Here is a 16,786-nt window from a genome sequence, read left to right as displayed (position 1 = left end):
TGCTAATAAGATATTGTCTAATATATTCCTACGCTTGTTAACATCAAAATTTATGAACGATCTCATAGATATTTGCAAAAATCTCGTAAGTACATTCTGTCTATTTCTAAATACGGTGTTCTTCTATGAGAGGATTGTTTTTACAGCACAGTAATTTGGAGGCAAACCAAACAAGATACCTGTTATTGAAAAAAATCAAAATACATTGAGTTTTATAGAGAATCCCTAATTGGGAATGCTTTTCTTTAGCAATGGAACACAGCTTAGGGAAAAAAAGAGAGCAGATGGATAACATGTGATTAAGGTTAGCATTCTAGTTCACATTAAAAAACAAAATTATGCTATTTTTCATTTTTTTAATACTTCATTACAGTAGAAGTATATACAAAAAATTCTATAACACATGATGTTTAACTTTAATGCACTTTTGAAGGTTTTTTTTTTTTGGTGTTTATTGTGTGACTATTTAACTGTAAATGGCTCACTGGGAAAAGTAGTAGTGTGGCACTTCACTTAAAACTTCTCTTTTTGGCACATTTCTTGTAGTCAGGTCCAGATGGGCAAATTCCTTTGTTTTTGTAGATGAGGAAGAGCTGAGAGTTTTACCTTCTGTTAACTTGTCATCTGGTAGGGAAAGTAGTAATTAGTGTGTCCCCAAAAAAGTCACATGCCTTTTCATTTCTCTGTAATAATGAAACATGATGAGAAGTTTGTGGGTCTTGTAGAGAGAACTGTTTTAAAAAAACTAACACAGAGATTAGTATCTGTCTAAGGAAGCTTATATCCTGAAGAAAATAATTCAGATGGTTCATATGTGTAGATGACAGGTTTACCCCAAAGGATGAAATTCATCAGTTTCATGTAGCTCTTACTGTCATCACCTATTCCAGTTTACTGAGGAACTGTAATGTCTCTTCTTGTGCTGTGTCTGCGGTGTTTCTTCTGTCTTTAAAAGCCAACTTTAAAAGGATGTGTTTTTGTCAGATGACAGCTACTGGAAAACCAAGTGTACTGGGAGAAATGGATCTCAGGAATGATCCTGAGGAGAGTATAGTGGAAGTAGATAACCAGGTATCTGATGATCTATTCGATAATCATTCAGTGACTGACATCAGTGATACAATTGAATCTGGGGATATGCAAACTGTAACAGGTAAGTCTTCTCTACGTCCAAAACTACTTGCAAAAGCTTGATTTTACAAATTGCTCTTTGCTTGAAAGATAGCAAGATACAAAATCATGCTATATTAGTAGTTGAAACAGGTAATGGTTGAACCAGGTACTTCCTAAGCAATTAATTCTCATCAGTGTTTTAAAGATGTTAATGAAGTGTTCTAGCTCTTTAGAAAGGAGAAATTTATTTTTTATTTTATAAGTAGTAAAATGCAAGAAGAGAAGGTAGCTAACTTTTTCAAAGCCAGGCAGAAGTTTTGGCAAAGAAGAGACAAGAAAAAATGTTTATAGAATACCCATCTCTTATTAGACTGTGCTGCATTTTCTTAAAAGTAGGGCTGTTTAATTTTTCTCCTTTTCCTGAAGAGTAATTCTTGACATGGTCAGTTTTTTAATATTTCTGGACCTTCAGAGGGGCAGGAGCATGAATCTATCAGTCTATTTCTGTTATGAGCTACAAGTACTGATGCTCTCTTTTGTTTTACATTCTTGGTTAAAATGCTGTGTATCTTAATGTTTAACCAGGACTATGTCTTTTTATTGTTGACTGAGAAGGAAATCTGGGTGTTATATTACTGTCACAAACAGTAGCTGGTCTGTTTTCTTGTCATGTTGAATAAATGTCTTTATAAGTATCTTATCCAGATAATATTCTAATAAGTAAAACTAGCAATTGCTGGAACTTACAGGAGTCCGAAATGTGACAGGAAAATTACATGTCTGACTATCTTGTTTAGGTTATTAACATGGGATATTAGGATATTAACATAGTAATTGTCATCATTTCAATTTTGGGGAATCTGTAATTTAAAATATATCCTAAGAAATAATTAACAGTACAAAAGAACACAGTCGTGGATGGTTCTACAGAATCCATTTCAACCTTGATGGAGAAATCAGCTGTGTGTATGGCCACATAAATTTAAAACCTGTGTTAGAGAGGGCCTTTATAGAAGTGGGAAACACACTTTAGCTGTTACTGATGCACTACTGCTCAATAACAAATAAATGTAAAGGTGCTTGTCCTCTATCTGTTTGAGAACTTACTAGTTTTGTAAAGACCTAAAATATTACTGCCTTTTCTGTTGTCCTTGGAGAAACGTTTCTTACACGGAAATCTTATTTTCAGGTGCTTTGAGCCCATTAGCTGAGGAACAGTTGACAAAGCAGGATTTACTTCTCCTTGAAATTGTGAGGTTCCTATGTATTTCTGTAACTACAGTCCAAATTCAGACAGTGAGCTTCCGAGCCTCTGACATACGGCAGAAGCTGTTAATGCTTACCGATGGCAGTGTCTTTGATAGCACTAAGCCATTACATCTGCACATGGTGAGTGTGAGCTTTTTTTACAGCAGACTGACCTCTGTAATTGTACTGTTATTAAATTTGTAAAGTCTTGTCAGTTACATATTGTCTTTCTCCTGTTGTCAGTTCCCCGAAAAGACTTAAAATGGCTAATTCTAGTGGTTTTGAAATGTGCTGTGGTCAGGGAAAGAGCAGTTAGAATTTTTAAGCCAGAAAATAAAGAGTTAAGAAGTATAACATCTTGCCTTTATTATTAATTATTTGTTAAATAACTGAAAACAGTCTCTGTAGTGGAATAGGATCTATGTTTTAGTTTACAAAGGAAATATTTTTACTACCAGAACTAAAAATTTCATGATCTATATTACTGTGTGACAGTCTTTGCATGAAAACATGACCAGTCTAACACACAATAGCTGACAATAGGTATCTTTGCTGCATGACTTTGTGTAAGAGTTACTAAAAAAGTTTCCTAATTTTTCTTTTTGTCTACTTATTTTCTTAAGTATTATTTTCCAGTTACAAAGTATTGTTTTCCATTTTGGTTTTGTTTGGGTTTTTTATTTCATTTTTTTTTTTTATTCCACAGTACTTGGTTCTTTTGAAGGAGCTCCCTACTGAAGAACACCTCTTGCCTGCAATGGATGCAGATATACTTCTGAAACCTCTTTCGTAAGAGAGAAACTCTTCAGCGTGTTTTGCATCTGTTTTAGAGGATTTGGTGGATTTTCAGTGTTTCAGGATTTTCTGTCTTTTTTTCACAGTACCGTGTGTTCTTTGTACCGTCGAGATCAAGAAGTTTGTAAAGAAATTCTGAATAATTTGCTCCCTATAGCAGTAGGATTGGCCCAGTCCGATGCACATGCTGAAGAGACAGGGAGTGCCAGAGGACAATTTTTGACAGTTGTTGGAGCCTTTTGGTATGTTATCTAATGAAGAAGTCTATTGGACATAAAATTTTTGATTTTTAATTTTTAACTTTGCTATCAGTCTGAAGACTGTGGTGCTGTTTGTGTCTTGCTGTTGGTATACTATGATATCTTTATCCAGAATTTAACTTTCTGGATTTTCTGACATGTTATATCTGTAGCAAAGATTTGTCCTTAAGATAGTATTGAAACAATAAACCCTATACTGTTGTGAATTAACAAAGACTGATTCTATGCTGAGTTGCATCAATAATTATTACAAGCGATAACTTCAGCAAACAAAAATGAATAGTTTGCAATTACCAATAAAAATGTCAAATCGACCCAAACGTGCCTTTTGAGTACAAAGTAATCAACTGTGAGCAGCAGAAGCTAACTTGCTGTTTTTCAAAATTGTGGGCAACTTTTTCCCTTATTCAAGTTTTCCTTATTTTAGGCATTTATCTCAAGGAGGGAAGTGCACTGCATCAGTAAGAGTGGCCCTTTTAAACTGCATGAAAGCCCTGCTTGAGGTAATCCCAGATTTTCTGACATTCATTAGCATGCTAAATATTTACTTAAGATGTAATTAAAAATAGTGTCTAAAGATCTTTTGCATCTTTCAGTGCATCTAATGTAGATTTTAAATCACAATATTAATTTTCTTCAGGCCGATCCTTATTGCAACTGGGCAATCCTTAATGTGAGAAATGAAGATCTACCTGTGAATGATGCCTTCCCACATTTCCTTGCAGACAGTCACCATCAAGTTCGCATTCTTGCTGCAAAGTCAATTATCAGGTGATAATGTAGATATTTTTTCTGTTTATAAAAATGATGCTTAATTTCACCTTACTAGGTATCACTTTGGCTTCTGCATAGCTGCACTTTTCAGTACTTCTGGGACTTTAATCTTGTCAGAATATAAAAACGTACCAACTTACTTTGTGTTCAGCTTTGAACAGTAAATGTTCAAACTTCATCTACTTTTTAGTTATTCTGTGATGTGAGAGATCTGTATATAGAGAGCGAGAAACCATACATATGTATATAAAACTATATGTGATAGCAAATTTTGTACTAAATTTATTATGCAAAACTTGAATAGAAAATAGTTGTTTATCCTCTAAAAAGAGATTAGGTACACTGTATAGCATAAAAACTTTTTCAAAGTGTTGCCCGTAACCAAAAGAAACACAAACCAACAGAGTGCCGATTTATGCGGTGCTTTATTCGGGGCCCCGGGAACCTGAGGACTAGCGTCCAAAGTCAGGATTCCGAAGACCCTCATTTTCAGTTCAGCTTTTATACACAAACAAGTTTACGTGCAGTTTCCACGGCAAAACAGTTACAGTTTCCACAGCAAACCAGGTGCAGTTGCAAACAAGCTCATACTTCATACTGATAACAATTAATAATCATCTACTCCAATCATAAATCTGCTTAAGTTGTCTTATCCCTAGAAACTGTTTAACAGACCTTAACCACATCCTAGGTAACAAATCGTTACATACATGCCTGACTAGATCCTTTGATTATGGTTTCCACTTCACACACAAACAAGGTTGCTACTTTGGAGTGTTGCTTTCTAGGCCTACTCTTCTACTAAGCCTTAGCCATTCTACTACTAATTTAAATTGCTTTGCAACATGTCCCCCCTTTTGAGCATTCTTCAGGCTTTGCTTGCAAGGATGCTCAAATACAGCAATCTTCAGGCTGTAGTTTCTTGGTAGGTAGGAGGTGATTCATTTTGCGGTGAGATTATTTCTTTTCTTGTTATAGCTTTCATGATGCGTCTCGTATGTTGACCTTCTTTTACAATCATTCCTAAAAGACACTTGTAAACAGTTATGGCTATGACAATAATTATTACAATTAATATTCCGTACTGGATAACAGAAGATATCCATCCTGACACATGAAGACCTAGGGAGCTGAATAATTGTCCTATCCAATTATGTTCTGCTTCTTTTTGCAGTTCATGAACATTCTCGTCAATTTGTTCTAATTGGCTAATATCTTTCTCTACTTCTTGAGTGACATTTGGGATGTGTACACAACAATGCTCGTCCTTTGCATGCAGGTAGCTGCAAACTCCATGTTCCTTAAGTAATATTAGGTCTAATGCCATGCGGTTTTGTATGGTCATTCTAGAGGTGGCTTGTAATTGTAAATTTAGATCTTTAAATCCCTTCTTAGTGACTGCTGCTAACCTTTCAGTTTGTCCCATTAATTTAAACAGCATTTCTCTGTTCCGGTATGTTGAGATTGGTGCAAATAGAGGCTCTAATGCCCATCCAAATTTAACTCCTGCTGATGGTTCATGCCAATCTCCCAACCCCAGGTCATCAATATCTTTACTAACTTCTCTTTTCCTTCGTGGTTGTATTTCTACTGATGTTAACTTATCTTGCTTCCAGAATGGACAGAGAGTAGGTATCCCTAGTGTGACAGGTACAACCGGACCATCTATGGGCATGTGGGTAGTCCACTGGCCATGTCCCATTACCCATACCAAATTTCCTGGGCTCCTAACTGTAGTGGTACGGCAATCAATGTTTTTCACAGATCCTTTAATCGTATGATTATATCCCCGACATTCACATCCCAACTGCAAGAGTGTTTTGACTGGCGTTAAACCTATCTCATCGTCTGGGGTATCACATGTGTATATTCGAGTACAATTCCAATCCTCTTTTGTACGTGTTTCTGTCCTCCAATTATGATTCCCTCTATTTCCTATAGAATAAGTTTGATTCTTTTTCCCTTTCCAGTGAATGCACCACTGTACTTTTCCAATATAACTATATGTCTCTAGTAAGCTGGGTCCCCAAATTGTTTGCCATTCCTCCATGGTTGTAGAACTAGTAGTATTTTGACACACTTCTTCTTGCTTTTCTCGTTTTATTTGAACTTGTACTTTAGAACATGGGTGTGTTACTGAACCTGAGATCAAACAATTTCCTTCTAACTTTCCAATTTTCCCACTTTCTACCCAGCGAAAATATCCAGGCATCTGTTCACATTGTTTTTTAGTCATTTTGTCTCTCAATAAACATGCATCTGTCATTTCATTCCATGTTCTAGTTACAAATCTACAATTCCATGTAGTATTCTTAAACATTCTAGGGATTTCCGGTACTGGAATTATTCCCCATGGGATTGGGTCTCCTGCAGCATGAGGCATAGGGAGACATGCAGTGATTTTTGTGACATTCTGTACTTTCCCAAAATCACGAATTAGGCCTACAACTAGGTTTTCTTGTTCTACTTCTCTATCTGGAATCTGCAGGTTACTTACTTGTCGGGTTATTCTTTCAGTCCTTACGTGGACGACAGTAATTCCAGTGTCCCACCAGTCATCTCTACTTATCCAGCAAGTATATTGGCCCTCATCTTCTCTTCTTTGTATTTCTTTGATTTTCAAAACTATTGTATCTGCTCTCTTCTCAATCTGATGTCTTTTTCCAACTTTCAAGTTCTGTCCCTTAAACCACCACCCATATTCAAAATACTGTCCTTCTGGAATTTTGCAGCTTAGAATCAGATCTCTTCCTTCCTGGGCCGGATAAACACTATGTTCTGGTCTAACTCTTATTCCTTGATGTGGTACGGCTACTGCTGTCCTTATCCCGTGATCTTTTTCTTCTCCACATGAGACTACACAAAGAAATGTACCTTCTGTCTTTCCTACTCTGGGATTAGAAATATTCAGCCACCCTTTGCCTCCCTTACTATTTGACCACCAGCTAACTCCTTGACTTTGTGATTCCCAAGATTGATTTGCCACATTCAATTTCCACCACTTTACTTTAACTGATTTTCGACAATCATCAAATTGGAAGGTACAATTGATTTTTAAAGGAGGACCATCCCACATGTCTGATTGTTTCCTAGTGGGTAAAACTCGCACTTTGGTCACCGTCTTCTGAGTCGTGTTTATTGTCTGTATTTCTATATGTCCATAATCAAAACTTTCCCAAATCCAAACTACACACATATATGTCCCTTCCATAGCTTTGGACACTTTGGGTACCTGCAGAACGGTGTAACCTTTTTGTTGTGTAGCATCCCAAACTGTTGTCACTCCTTCTGTCATGATTTGGTCTTGATCTCTCCATCTCCACTTGACATGGACATCTCTTAATTCAGCTCCCTGGTCATCTGAAAATAAACAGGTTAAATTCACATCAGTATGCTCTGGTACAAATAAGTAAGGATCCGGGGTCTCAATTCTCACGGTGGTTTCTGCTAAACTTATCAACCTCAGGAACACTATGATCCTCAATGGTTGGCTCGAAATACCATTCTTGTGGGTGAGAGAGGTTCTACCGACCACGAAACTGGAACCTTCTTGACCCGAGTATAATGGATCCAGCTGTCGATTCCTTCGACCTTTACTGCCGTGTAGGTCGTCATTATCACCTGGCGAGGACCGTCCCATGTTTCTTTCAGCGGCTCCACCGACCAGTTTCTCACGTAGACATGATCTCCCGGAGAAATGTCGTGCACTGGATTCTCCAGGGGCAAAGGTCGATTCCACTGCAACGCTCCTCTGAGGGCTGTGAGAGTCTTATTTAAAGATAACACATAATTAAACACTGCTTGATCACCTACTATATGAGGATCCCCTTGGTAGGTAGCTGCATGATAAGGTTTGCCATATAATATTTCATATGGACTTACTCCTATCCTCTCCCTTGGTTTGATCCTAATTCTCAACAAGGCAATGGATACTGCTTGGGGCCACGGAATCTTTGCCTCCTGACAAATTTTCTTCAATTGACCTTTCAATGTCTGATTCATCCTTTCAACTTGTCCACTAGACTGTGGTCTCCATGGTGTATGGAGATTCCATGTTATCCCTAATACAACCGACACATCTTGTACTATTCCTGCTATAAAGTGCGGTCCTCGATCAGAGGACAACCCTAGGGGAACTCCAAATCTTGGGATGATTTCCCTCAAGAGAGTTTTTACCACTTCCTTTGCTTGATTAGTCCTACAGGGAAAAGCCTCAGGCCATCCTGAAAAGGTGCAGACATATACTAACAAATACTTATAGGATTGGGCTTTAGGCAACTCAGAAAAATCTACTTGCCAGTAATCTCCCGGTAACTGACCTATCTGTAATTTTCCCATCTGCACCTGCTTCCTGACTACTGGGTTATTCTTTATGCACATAGGACACATTACATTTACCCTTTTTGCCAATATTAACATCTGGTTTGAGAGAACCTCATTTTTCAAAAATTTTACCAATGCTTCTGCACCCCAGTGGCACTTATTGTGTTCTGTTTCAAGCACTACTTTCATTATTCTGACAGGTAGAATCACTTGTCCTATGGGGGAAATATACCACCCTTTAACATTTTTCCTTGCATTTGTCATTTGAGCTAATTTCTCATCTTCCTGTGAATAATGTGGTTTTTCTTCCATATATGCTATTGCTGGATTATTTCAAACAGGCAAAAGAACCATCTGAGTCCATACTTCTCTTGCGGCCTGCTTAGCCGCTTGATCAGCCTGTCGATTACCTCGAAATTCTCGTCCGGGATCTCTCTGATGTCCTTTAACATGCATGATTGCCACTGCTGAGGGCTTGTGTATTGCCTCTAGCAATTGTAAAATTTCTTCCCGATGTTTAATCGTTGTCCCTTGAGAAGTAAGAAGTCCTCTCTCTTTCCAGAGTGCTCCGTGAACATGAACTACACCAAAAGCATATTTGGAGTCAGTCCATATGTTAACTCTCTTTCCTTGGCTTAATATCAAAGCTCTCACCAATGCCCATATTTCGGCCTTTTGTGCAGACGTACCTGGGGGTAGTGCGTTTGCTTCTATCACTTCTTGTTCAGTGACCACTGCATACCCAGCATACCTGGTGCCGTTCTCCACAAAGTTAGATCCGTCAGTGAACAATTCCCAGTCAGGATTTGTCAATGGCTCGTCCTTCAAGTCTCTTCTGCTCGCGTAGACTTGTTCAATGGTCTCTACACAGTCATGCTCCAGGATACCTTCTTCCTGTGTAGACTTAAGGAATTCTGCTGAGTTGAGATGGTTAGTGATTTTCAGTTCAACATCATCTTGTTCTCTCAACAAAGCTTGATACTGTAACATACGGCTAGATGAGAGCCAGTGCCCCCCCTTTTTGTTCCAAAACTGCTATGACCATGTGGGGTACGTACACTACCATGTGTTTTCCCAGAGTCAATTTTTGTGCTTCTTGTATTAAAGTAACCATCGCTGCCACAGCTCTGAGACACCCTGGCCATCCCCCACTTACTGCGTCTAGCCGTTTGGAGAAATACCCAACCGGTCTTTTCCAGGATCCTAGACGCTGAGTGAGGACTCCTAAAGCCATTCGTTGTCTCTCGCAGACATAGAGCTGAAACTCCTTGGTTGGGTCCGGCAGTCCCAGGGCAGGTGCTTCCTGGAGGCCTCTTTTCAATTCCTGGAACGCTTTCTCTTGCTTCGTCCCCCAGGTCAGCTTGGGCTCCTTTACTGCTTCATATAAAGGTCTGACAGTTAGTCCAAAGTTGGGGATCCACAGTCTGCACCATCCGACCATTCCTAAAAAAAGATCTCAGTTTCTGATTATTTCGGGGCATAGGGATAGCACATATTGCTTGAACCCTATTTGTTCCTAAGCGCCGGGTTCCTTGGGAGATTTCACATCCCAGATAAATAACTTTCTGTTTTACTAGTTGTGCTTTTTCTTTTGAGACTCGATAGCCTGCTTGCCCCAGCATGTTTAACAGTTCAGTGGTTAATTGACGGCAGAGTCCCTGCTCTGTATTTCTCAAAAAGATGTCATCAACATATTGAAGTATTATATATGAAAAAAGAGATTCTTTTACCTGAGTAGTCTTCCATTCTTCAAGTTCCTTTGCTAACTGATTACCAAATATCGTGGGTGAGCATTTGAATCCTTGTGGTAATCGAGTCCAAGTAAGTTGTAGCTTCCGTCCAGTCTCTGGGTTCTCCCATTCAAAGGCAAAGATTTTCCAACTTTCCCGTGCCAGTGGTATGCAGAAGAAGGCATCCTTTAGATCAATCACTGTAAACCACTGAAATCTCTCAGAAACAGATGTTAACAAGGTGTAAGGGTTAGCTACAACCGGGTGGATATCTTTTGTGATGAGGTTTACTGCTCTAAAGTCTTGCACTAACCTATACTTACCATTTTGCTTTTTATCGGAAAAATGGGAGTATTAAACTCTGACTCACATTCTTTTAATATCCCTAAAATTAAAAACTATGTGATCATAGGAGCTATTCCTTTCCTGGCTTCTAAACTAATTAGGTATTGTCGCACTCTAAAGGGTTGTGCTCCTTCTTTCTCTTAAAGAAAACAAGTAAATATCTTCACTGGCTTCTAACTATATATCGGCATAAAAACTCTCCTCTGGGCAAAAGGGTTTTTATTGCTAACATACCAAGTTAAAAGTTCACAGACCCAATTCTTAAAAGTACCATATATGGGCCAGTAAGTATTATTTCCTATTCTTCTACCTCCCCACACTTCAATACAATACTTAATCATTTTCTCCTTTGATCTTCTATAAGTGCTGGAATAACAACTCCGGTTCTCTAAGAGGTTCCCCAAGGGACTTTCAGGGGGAATCCTCAGCGTCCTAGCCTCAAAGTCACCTTTTACTAATCTTCTTATCAGAGGGCTATTTGTAATCTCTCTCTGAGGTTCCTCTTTTTTGCTACTTTTAACTTCATTCAGAGGTTCCTCTTTTAACTTCTCTAAAAAGGCTGAAAGAGATTCTCCCCTATTCCGTCCCACCGAGCACAGCCCTGACCAGTCCAGCGTCCCTGGTATCTCACTTTGCACTCCCTCCACCAACAATTCTCGGTAAATTCTCAACTTTCTACAATCTCCAGACACATTTGGATCCCACCCGGGATCCTCCCGCGGCACAAAATCATCCACTGTTCCCCCCGCCGCCCGGGGCAGAGTTCGCATTCTTTCTTTCGCTCTTTCCACCATCACTCTTAATACCATTTCTTTTTCAGTTGAATCCAGAATTGTATCTAACAATACCTGTAAATCATTCCAGTCCGGATTTTGAGTTTTTCTAACCATTTTTATAATACAAGTCACCTGCTCCGGATTTTCTCTGTATGACCCAGCTGACTGTTTCCAAATTAATATATCATTAGGTAAAAAAAGAAACTTTCATCATGACTTTTCCCCCGTCCACTCCAACTGCTTCCCGTGAAGGGGCCATTAATCTCGGGGGTGAAAGCGAAACTTCCCTCAACTTTCCCCCCCCCCCCGCCGTCTTTCTCTACTCCTCCCTCGTTCTCTTCGTGCTCTCCGCGTTCGTTCATCTAAAGGAGTTCTATCAAAATCACATTCTCCCTTTTCTCTTTTCTTCCTCATCTGAGGACGATTCTAGCGGGGGCATGGTGGGTGATTGTGCCCTCACACGTGAAGGGAGACTATCTCTCGGGGGCGCACTTGGAGTTATGCTGGGGGAGACTAACAAAGACACATCCTCCTCTGGTTCTGAAAACCGTATTTTCCGTTCTTGACGGAAAATCTAATTTATCATCTAATTCTTTCAAAATCAACATACCACATTCTTTTTGCCATTCAGTCTTACGTTTTAAATAATAAAACAAGTCTAGATACGGTATTTCATCTCATATTTCATTCTCTCGTAAATATCGCATCAAGGGGGTTATAATTTCCAAAGTCACTGAACCATTTCTAGGCCACTGCATTCCTTCTGTCTCATATTGAGGCCATACATTATTACAATAATCAATCAATTGTTTCTTGCTTAACTCTTGTCCGAAATTTCTTTCCTTCCAATGTTTTAACAAGCAACCAAGCGGAGAATCGCTAGGGATATCATTTTCTGCACAAGATAGTGCCTTAAAGGTTTTAAACGGCATCATACTGACTCACACACACACACACACACACACACACACACACACACACACACACACCCCACAGTCTGAATTCAAAATCAAATTCACAATAGCACAACAATATAAACCAATACGTTTTACGACCAGCGCAATAACACAACGATATAAACCAATTACATATTCCAAAACCAAAACCAAAACCAACTCGCCAATTCTCCCTCTGAGTGGCGAGTGCTGGTACAGCGCGGCTTTCGCTACGTCTTACGACCAGCGCCTAGGCTTCCCAACCGAGGTACCTTTAGCCCAACCTAGCGGGTAACTCACGGTCCCGTCTTATAGGCAGGCTCCCAACCAACAAACCTAAAGGAATAAAGCACCTCCGGGCTTACCTGGATGGGTTGTCCGGCAGGTGCGGGGTCGGGCACGGGTCGATGTCTCCCCAGAAATCACCTGGTTGCCGGCGTGGAGTAGATCAGCTCGTGAGCCGCCCCAGCTACCCCCGGAGTCCCCAGTCTGGGTCGCCAGAAAACTGTTGCCCGTAACCAAAAGAAACACAAACCAACAGAGTGCCGGTTTATGCGGTGCTTTATTCGGGGCCCCGGGAACCTGAGGACTAGCGTCCAAAGTCAGGATTCCGAAGACCCTCATTTTCAGTTCAGCTTTTATACACAAACAAGTTTACGTGCAGTTTCCACGGCAAAACAGTTACAGTTTCCACAGCAAACCAGGTGCAGTTGCAAACAAGCTCATACTTCATACTGATAACAATTAATAATCATCTACTCCAATCATAAATCTGCTTAAGTTGTCTTATCCCTAGAAACTGTTTAACAGACCTTAACCACATCCTAGGTAACAAATCGTTACATACATGCCTGACTAGATCCTTTGATTATGGTTTCCACTTCACACAAACAAGGTTGCTACTTTGGAGTGTTGCTTTCTAGGCCTACTCTTCTACTAAGCCTTAGCCATTCTACTACTAATTTAAATTGCTTTGCAACAAAAGGATCTCATGTTTTAAATACTGTACATAGTTCTTCCTCCATACATCAAAAAGGGTGTAATTGAACTGGAATAGGAGTAGAGGAGAGATGTTCAAAAGTATGAAACACTTTATGCACAACTATCGGTTGCATAAAATGAAGCCCTTCAGCACAAAAAGAGTTGAATTGCAGGAGGCATAACATAAGTCCACAAAATCTAAATCAGAACAAAGTGAATATTGACAGTCTTTTCAGTTTGAGGACGAGGGGACATCAAGTGAAGCTAACAGGTTCAAGATTCCAAAAAAATGTGGTTTATTTCTTTGTAGAACAACTTACCCTCGGTGTTGTTCTACTACCTTCAACTGTCTTAATATTTACAGTGGTTCAAAAAGCAATAAATTAATGAAAGAGGAAATTATTGAAGTATACTAAATACAGTCAGCACTTCTAACTCATGGTGTGCCTAGGTCACCCGTGATCAAATGTTGTATTCAAGGAATTATTATGCTTTCAAGGCAAGCATATGGTGATCTTTCTTAGGTAAACGCTAATAGTCACTTAGAAATGGCTGGAGTAATGTTTGGTTTGATTCACTGTGATGTTCCCATATTTGTTACAAAGAGCAAAGTGGGTTGGGCCTTTATCTGCAAAACATATGCTCTTTGAGAAACTCTTTTTATGTACACATCTGTTCAACAAATACACTCTCAACATACTTCATGACATAAAATGTTCCATTATGATGGACAACTGAAGTTTGCCTTCTTGCATTGGCAAAGGTTGGGAAACTTTTAAGTATTTTCAGACGATTCTCTGCCATTTCACCCCAACAGAGATTCTTGATTATGTTTAAGGGAGTGGAGGGAAACTGCTCTATTAGAAAATTAAGAAAAAAATAATTATATTTAGAAAATCAGAATATTATTATTTGATAAGTACAATATGTAGTAACTCTGTAGACATGTTATGCTAATAATGATTGTTCTTTTTTTTAAAGTTTGTTTCAAGATGTGAAACAGAGAGATTCTTCTGGAATGTCAAAACCTCTTCCCTTGAAGCTCCAGCAAAAGGCTTTTGAGAATGCCTATCTCAGAGTTCAAGAAGGAATGAGAAACCTGGTACCAACATCTAGTCATTAGTTTTGCCTAATTTTAATTTTATGAATAAAATTACTTTTAACATGCTTGTGTTTAGTTTTCCAAGAACATTAATTCTTCTGGACTTCTGGTAATCTGAACTGGTGAAACAAAGCGGTAGTCAGGAAATTTCTTACACACCCAGTAACTCACTGTTTTACCCACATTAGAAGTTTGTAAATTTTTTCACTATATGTTCTAGACTGCTCTTCTGAATCATACTACTTGTTGTTGCAGGTTTCAGTGCTGTAACACTTAAGAATCATAGAAAAATGTAGCTTTGATAATCTAGACAACATACAAATAGTGAATAAGAGGCAGTGTAAATTAAGTTATGTGTTTACATAGAATAAAACCAGGTTTGTAAATTTCAGAAAGATCATGTTTCTAAAGGTATTAGAGCAGTGGTTTTCACAAAACTTAAGATATGCTTAAAAAACTAAACTATTCAGAAGAAACTTGAAATGAAGGAAAAGTTTGACTTCAGTGCAGTGACTGGAAATACAACGTTGTGGTATATTACTGTGGAATTTCTTTAACTATTAATCTTTCTTTTAGTGTCTTTCACTTTTCTTCCCTCCTTGCTACCCTGCTAAGTCATCTACATCATCTACATTTTCCACTTTTTTTCTATCATGCTGTCATCTATCTGCATGTCATCTCTCTGCTGCATTTTTTTCTGTTGCCTTTGCCCACTGTCTTGTAGCGTGGGCTTGCTGCTGAGGCTTCATCCCTCTGTCATTGTGTTTTGTCTCAGAAATGCTTCCTCCAGCTCTTTGTCATCTCATCTTATTTCTATGTTATCTTCGCTCCTTTTTCTGTCACCTCAGTTTGGTGTTGTCTCAGCTTCTGCCTTTTCATTGCAGTTTCTTAATATTATTTAAACTCATCACTTGTCAACACCATGCCTGCATTTGAATTGCAAGGCAGTTCTTTCCTATATGCATCAGGGAGTAGCAAAAAGGAGACTTGTCTTGTGCCTCTATAATTTCTCTGTTAAGTGGGTTGCATTTGTTTAAACTGCTGATATTATAATATGAACTGGAGTGTATGAGGTGTCAGCAGGTGTGCTGGCATGCTGGAGGCAGTAACTTTTGGTTGAGGAGTGAAGCAGGCAGCTGGGGAAAGTAATTTTTAAGCAAATAAAGCAAGATTTTCAGCAGTATTTATGTCAGTGCCCTTAACTTTAAATTATTTATGCTCATTTATTAATTAGGAGAATACTTTAACAGAATGTTTGTCCAAGTTCTTCATTATTTCTTATTGAAGGTCAGGGGTGATGCAAGTCCTGAAGATCTTTTGGACAAACAGCATAATGGAAAAGCAGTTTTGCTGATGCTTATAACCATGGTTCTGTGCTGCAGTCCAGTCTGTGAAAAGCAAGCTTTGTTTGCCGTTTGCCAGTCTGTGAAAGAGAATGGATTAGAACCTCACCTGGTGAAAAAGGCAAGTATAAAATTCCATTTTATATGTAGGTTAGGCTAAAATTGGATGAGTACAAAATGCTTTGTCAGTGTTGAAAGTTGTTAAATTTTGTAAGGGTATCACTAATGTGGTATTTAAATAACTGAATGAATTTGTAATTATATCTAACTGCTTACATAGAAATAATGACATCATAAAAGCCAATTTTAGTGGTAAATCATGTGTGTTCAAAGCACAGATCTGAAATACAAATAGACTTTTATACATTGAAGATTGCAGATTTCATTTAAAAAAAATTTTCTACCCAGTGGAAGCAAATTTTCCAATGTGGAAAATATGTAAAATAAATGCAAAGTGTCGGAGCATGGTATGTGCCTGTTTTGAAATTCACAAGGGCATACTGAAATGATTGCCTTTCATGCCAGTCATTTTTTAAGTGCATGTTTTCTCTCCTTTTTATCATTTCTTTCTATTCGCTGCTTCTGTTTTTACACAAAGTCTCTACTTCACAAAATTCCTTGATTGCGCTGTTCTGAGATGTGGCAATACAAATAATAAAAAAAACTTGCTCATGCTAATAGTAGCTGAGTTATGCAAGTATTCATTAAAAGATGGAGGGGTACACATGGAGGTGTAATGCTGTCAGTTTGCCATGGTATCATGTACTCAGTATGCTATTTTTGCAATCTTAATTCATGTACAGGTTTTGAAAAAAGTATCTGACATTTTTGGCTATAAAAGTATAGAAGACTTCATGATGTCACATTTAGACTATTTGGTGATGGAGTGGCTGAAAATAAATGACAGTGGATATAGCCTGTCTGCTTTTCCTTATGTTCTTCTGAACTATGGTAGCCTTGCAGAATTCTACAGGTAAGTTTGCTATATATGAAAGCATTATTTAGATTTTATTTACAATTATGACACAGGGTCCCAAATTCCTAAACGTAGTAATGCATCA

General features: G+C 38.5%; 1 protein-coding gene across 1 annotated transcript in view; it reads left to right on the top strand.

The window, feature by feature from the left end:
* Positions 1–4: 4 nt before the first annotated feature.
* Positions 5–16,786, top strand: part of LOC113983542 (serine-protein kinase ATM) — a gene marked incomplete at its 5' end in the record, with an annotated part of 59,516 nt that continues 42,734 nt past the window's right edge. Inside the window, 10 exons of the mRNA XM_039387217.1 lie at positions 5–85; positions 985–1,153; positions 2,303–2,502; positions 3,068–3,150; positions 3,243–3,398; positions 3,844–3,919; positions 4,057–4,187; positions 14,262–14,382; positions 15,670–15,846; positions 16,529–16,698. Of these exons, the coding sequence (XP_039243151.1) occupies positions 5–85; positions 985–1,153; positions 2,303–2,502; positions 3,068–3,150; positions 3,243–3,398; positions 3,844–3,919; positions 4,057–4,187; positions 14,262–14,382; positions 15,670–15,846; positions 16,529–16,698 (1,364 nt within the window). The remainder of the gene's footprint in view (positions 86–984; positions 1,154–2,302; positions 2,503–3,067; positions 3,151–3,242; positions 3,399–3,843; positions 3,920–4,056; positions 4,188–14,261; positions 14,383–15,669; positions 15,847–16,528; positions 16,699–16,786) is intronic.

This window comes from Pipra filicauda, unplaced genomic scaffold (genome assembly GCF_003945595.2).
Source record: "Pipra filicauda isolate LSUMZ 115617 unplaced genomic scaffold, ASM394559v2 scaffold540_size334518_pilon, whole genome shotgun sequence".
In the NCBI taxonomy this organism is placed as follows: domain Eukaryota; kingdom Metazoa; phylum Chordata; class Aves; order Passeriformes; family Pipridae; genus Pipra; species Pipra filicauda.
Note: the sequence above shows the minus strand (reverse complement) of the source record. Positions and strands in the feature narration are given on the sequence as shown.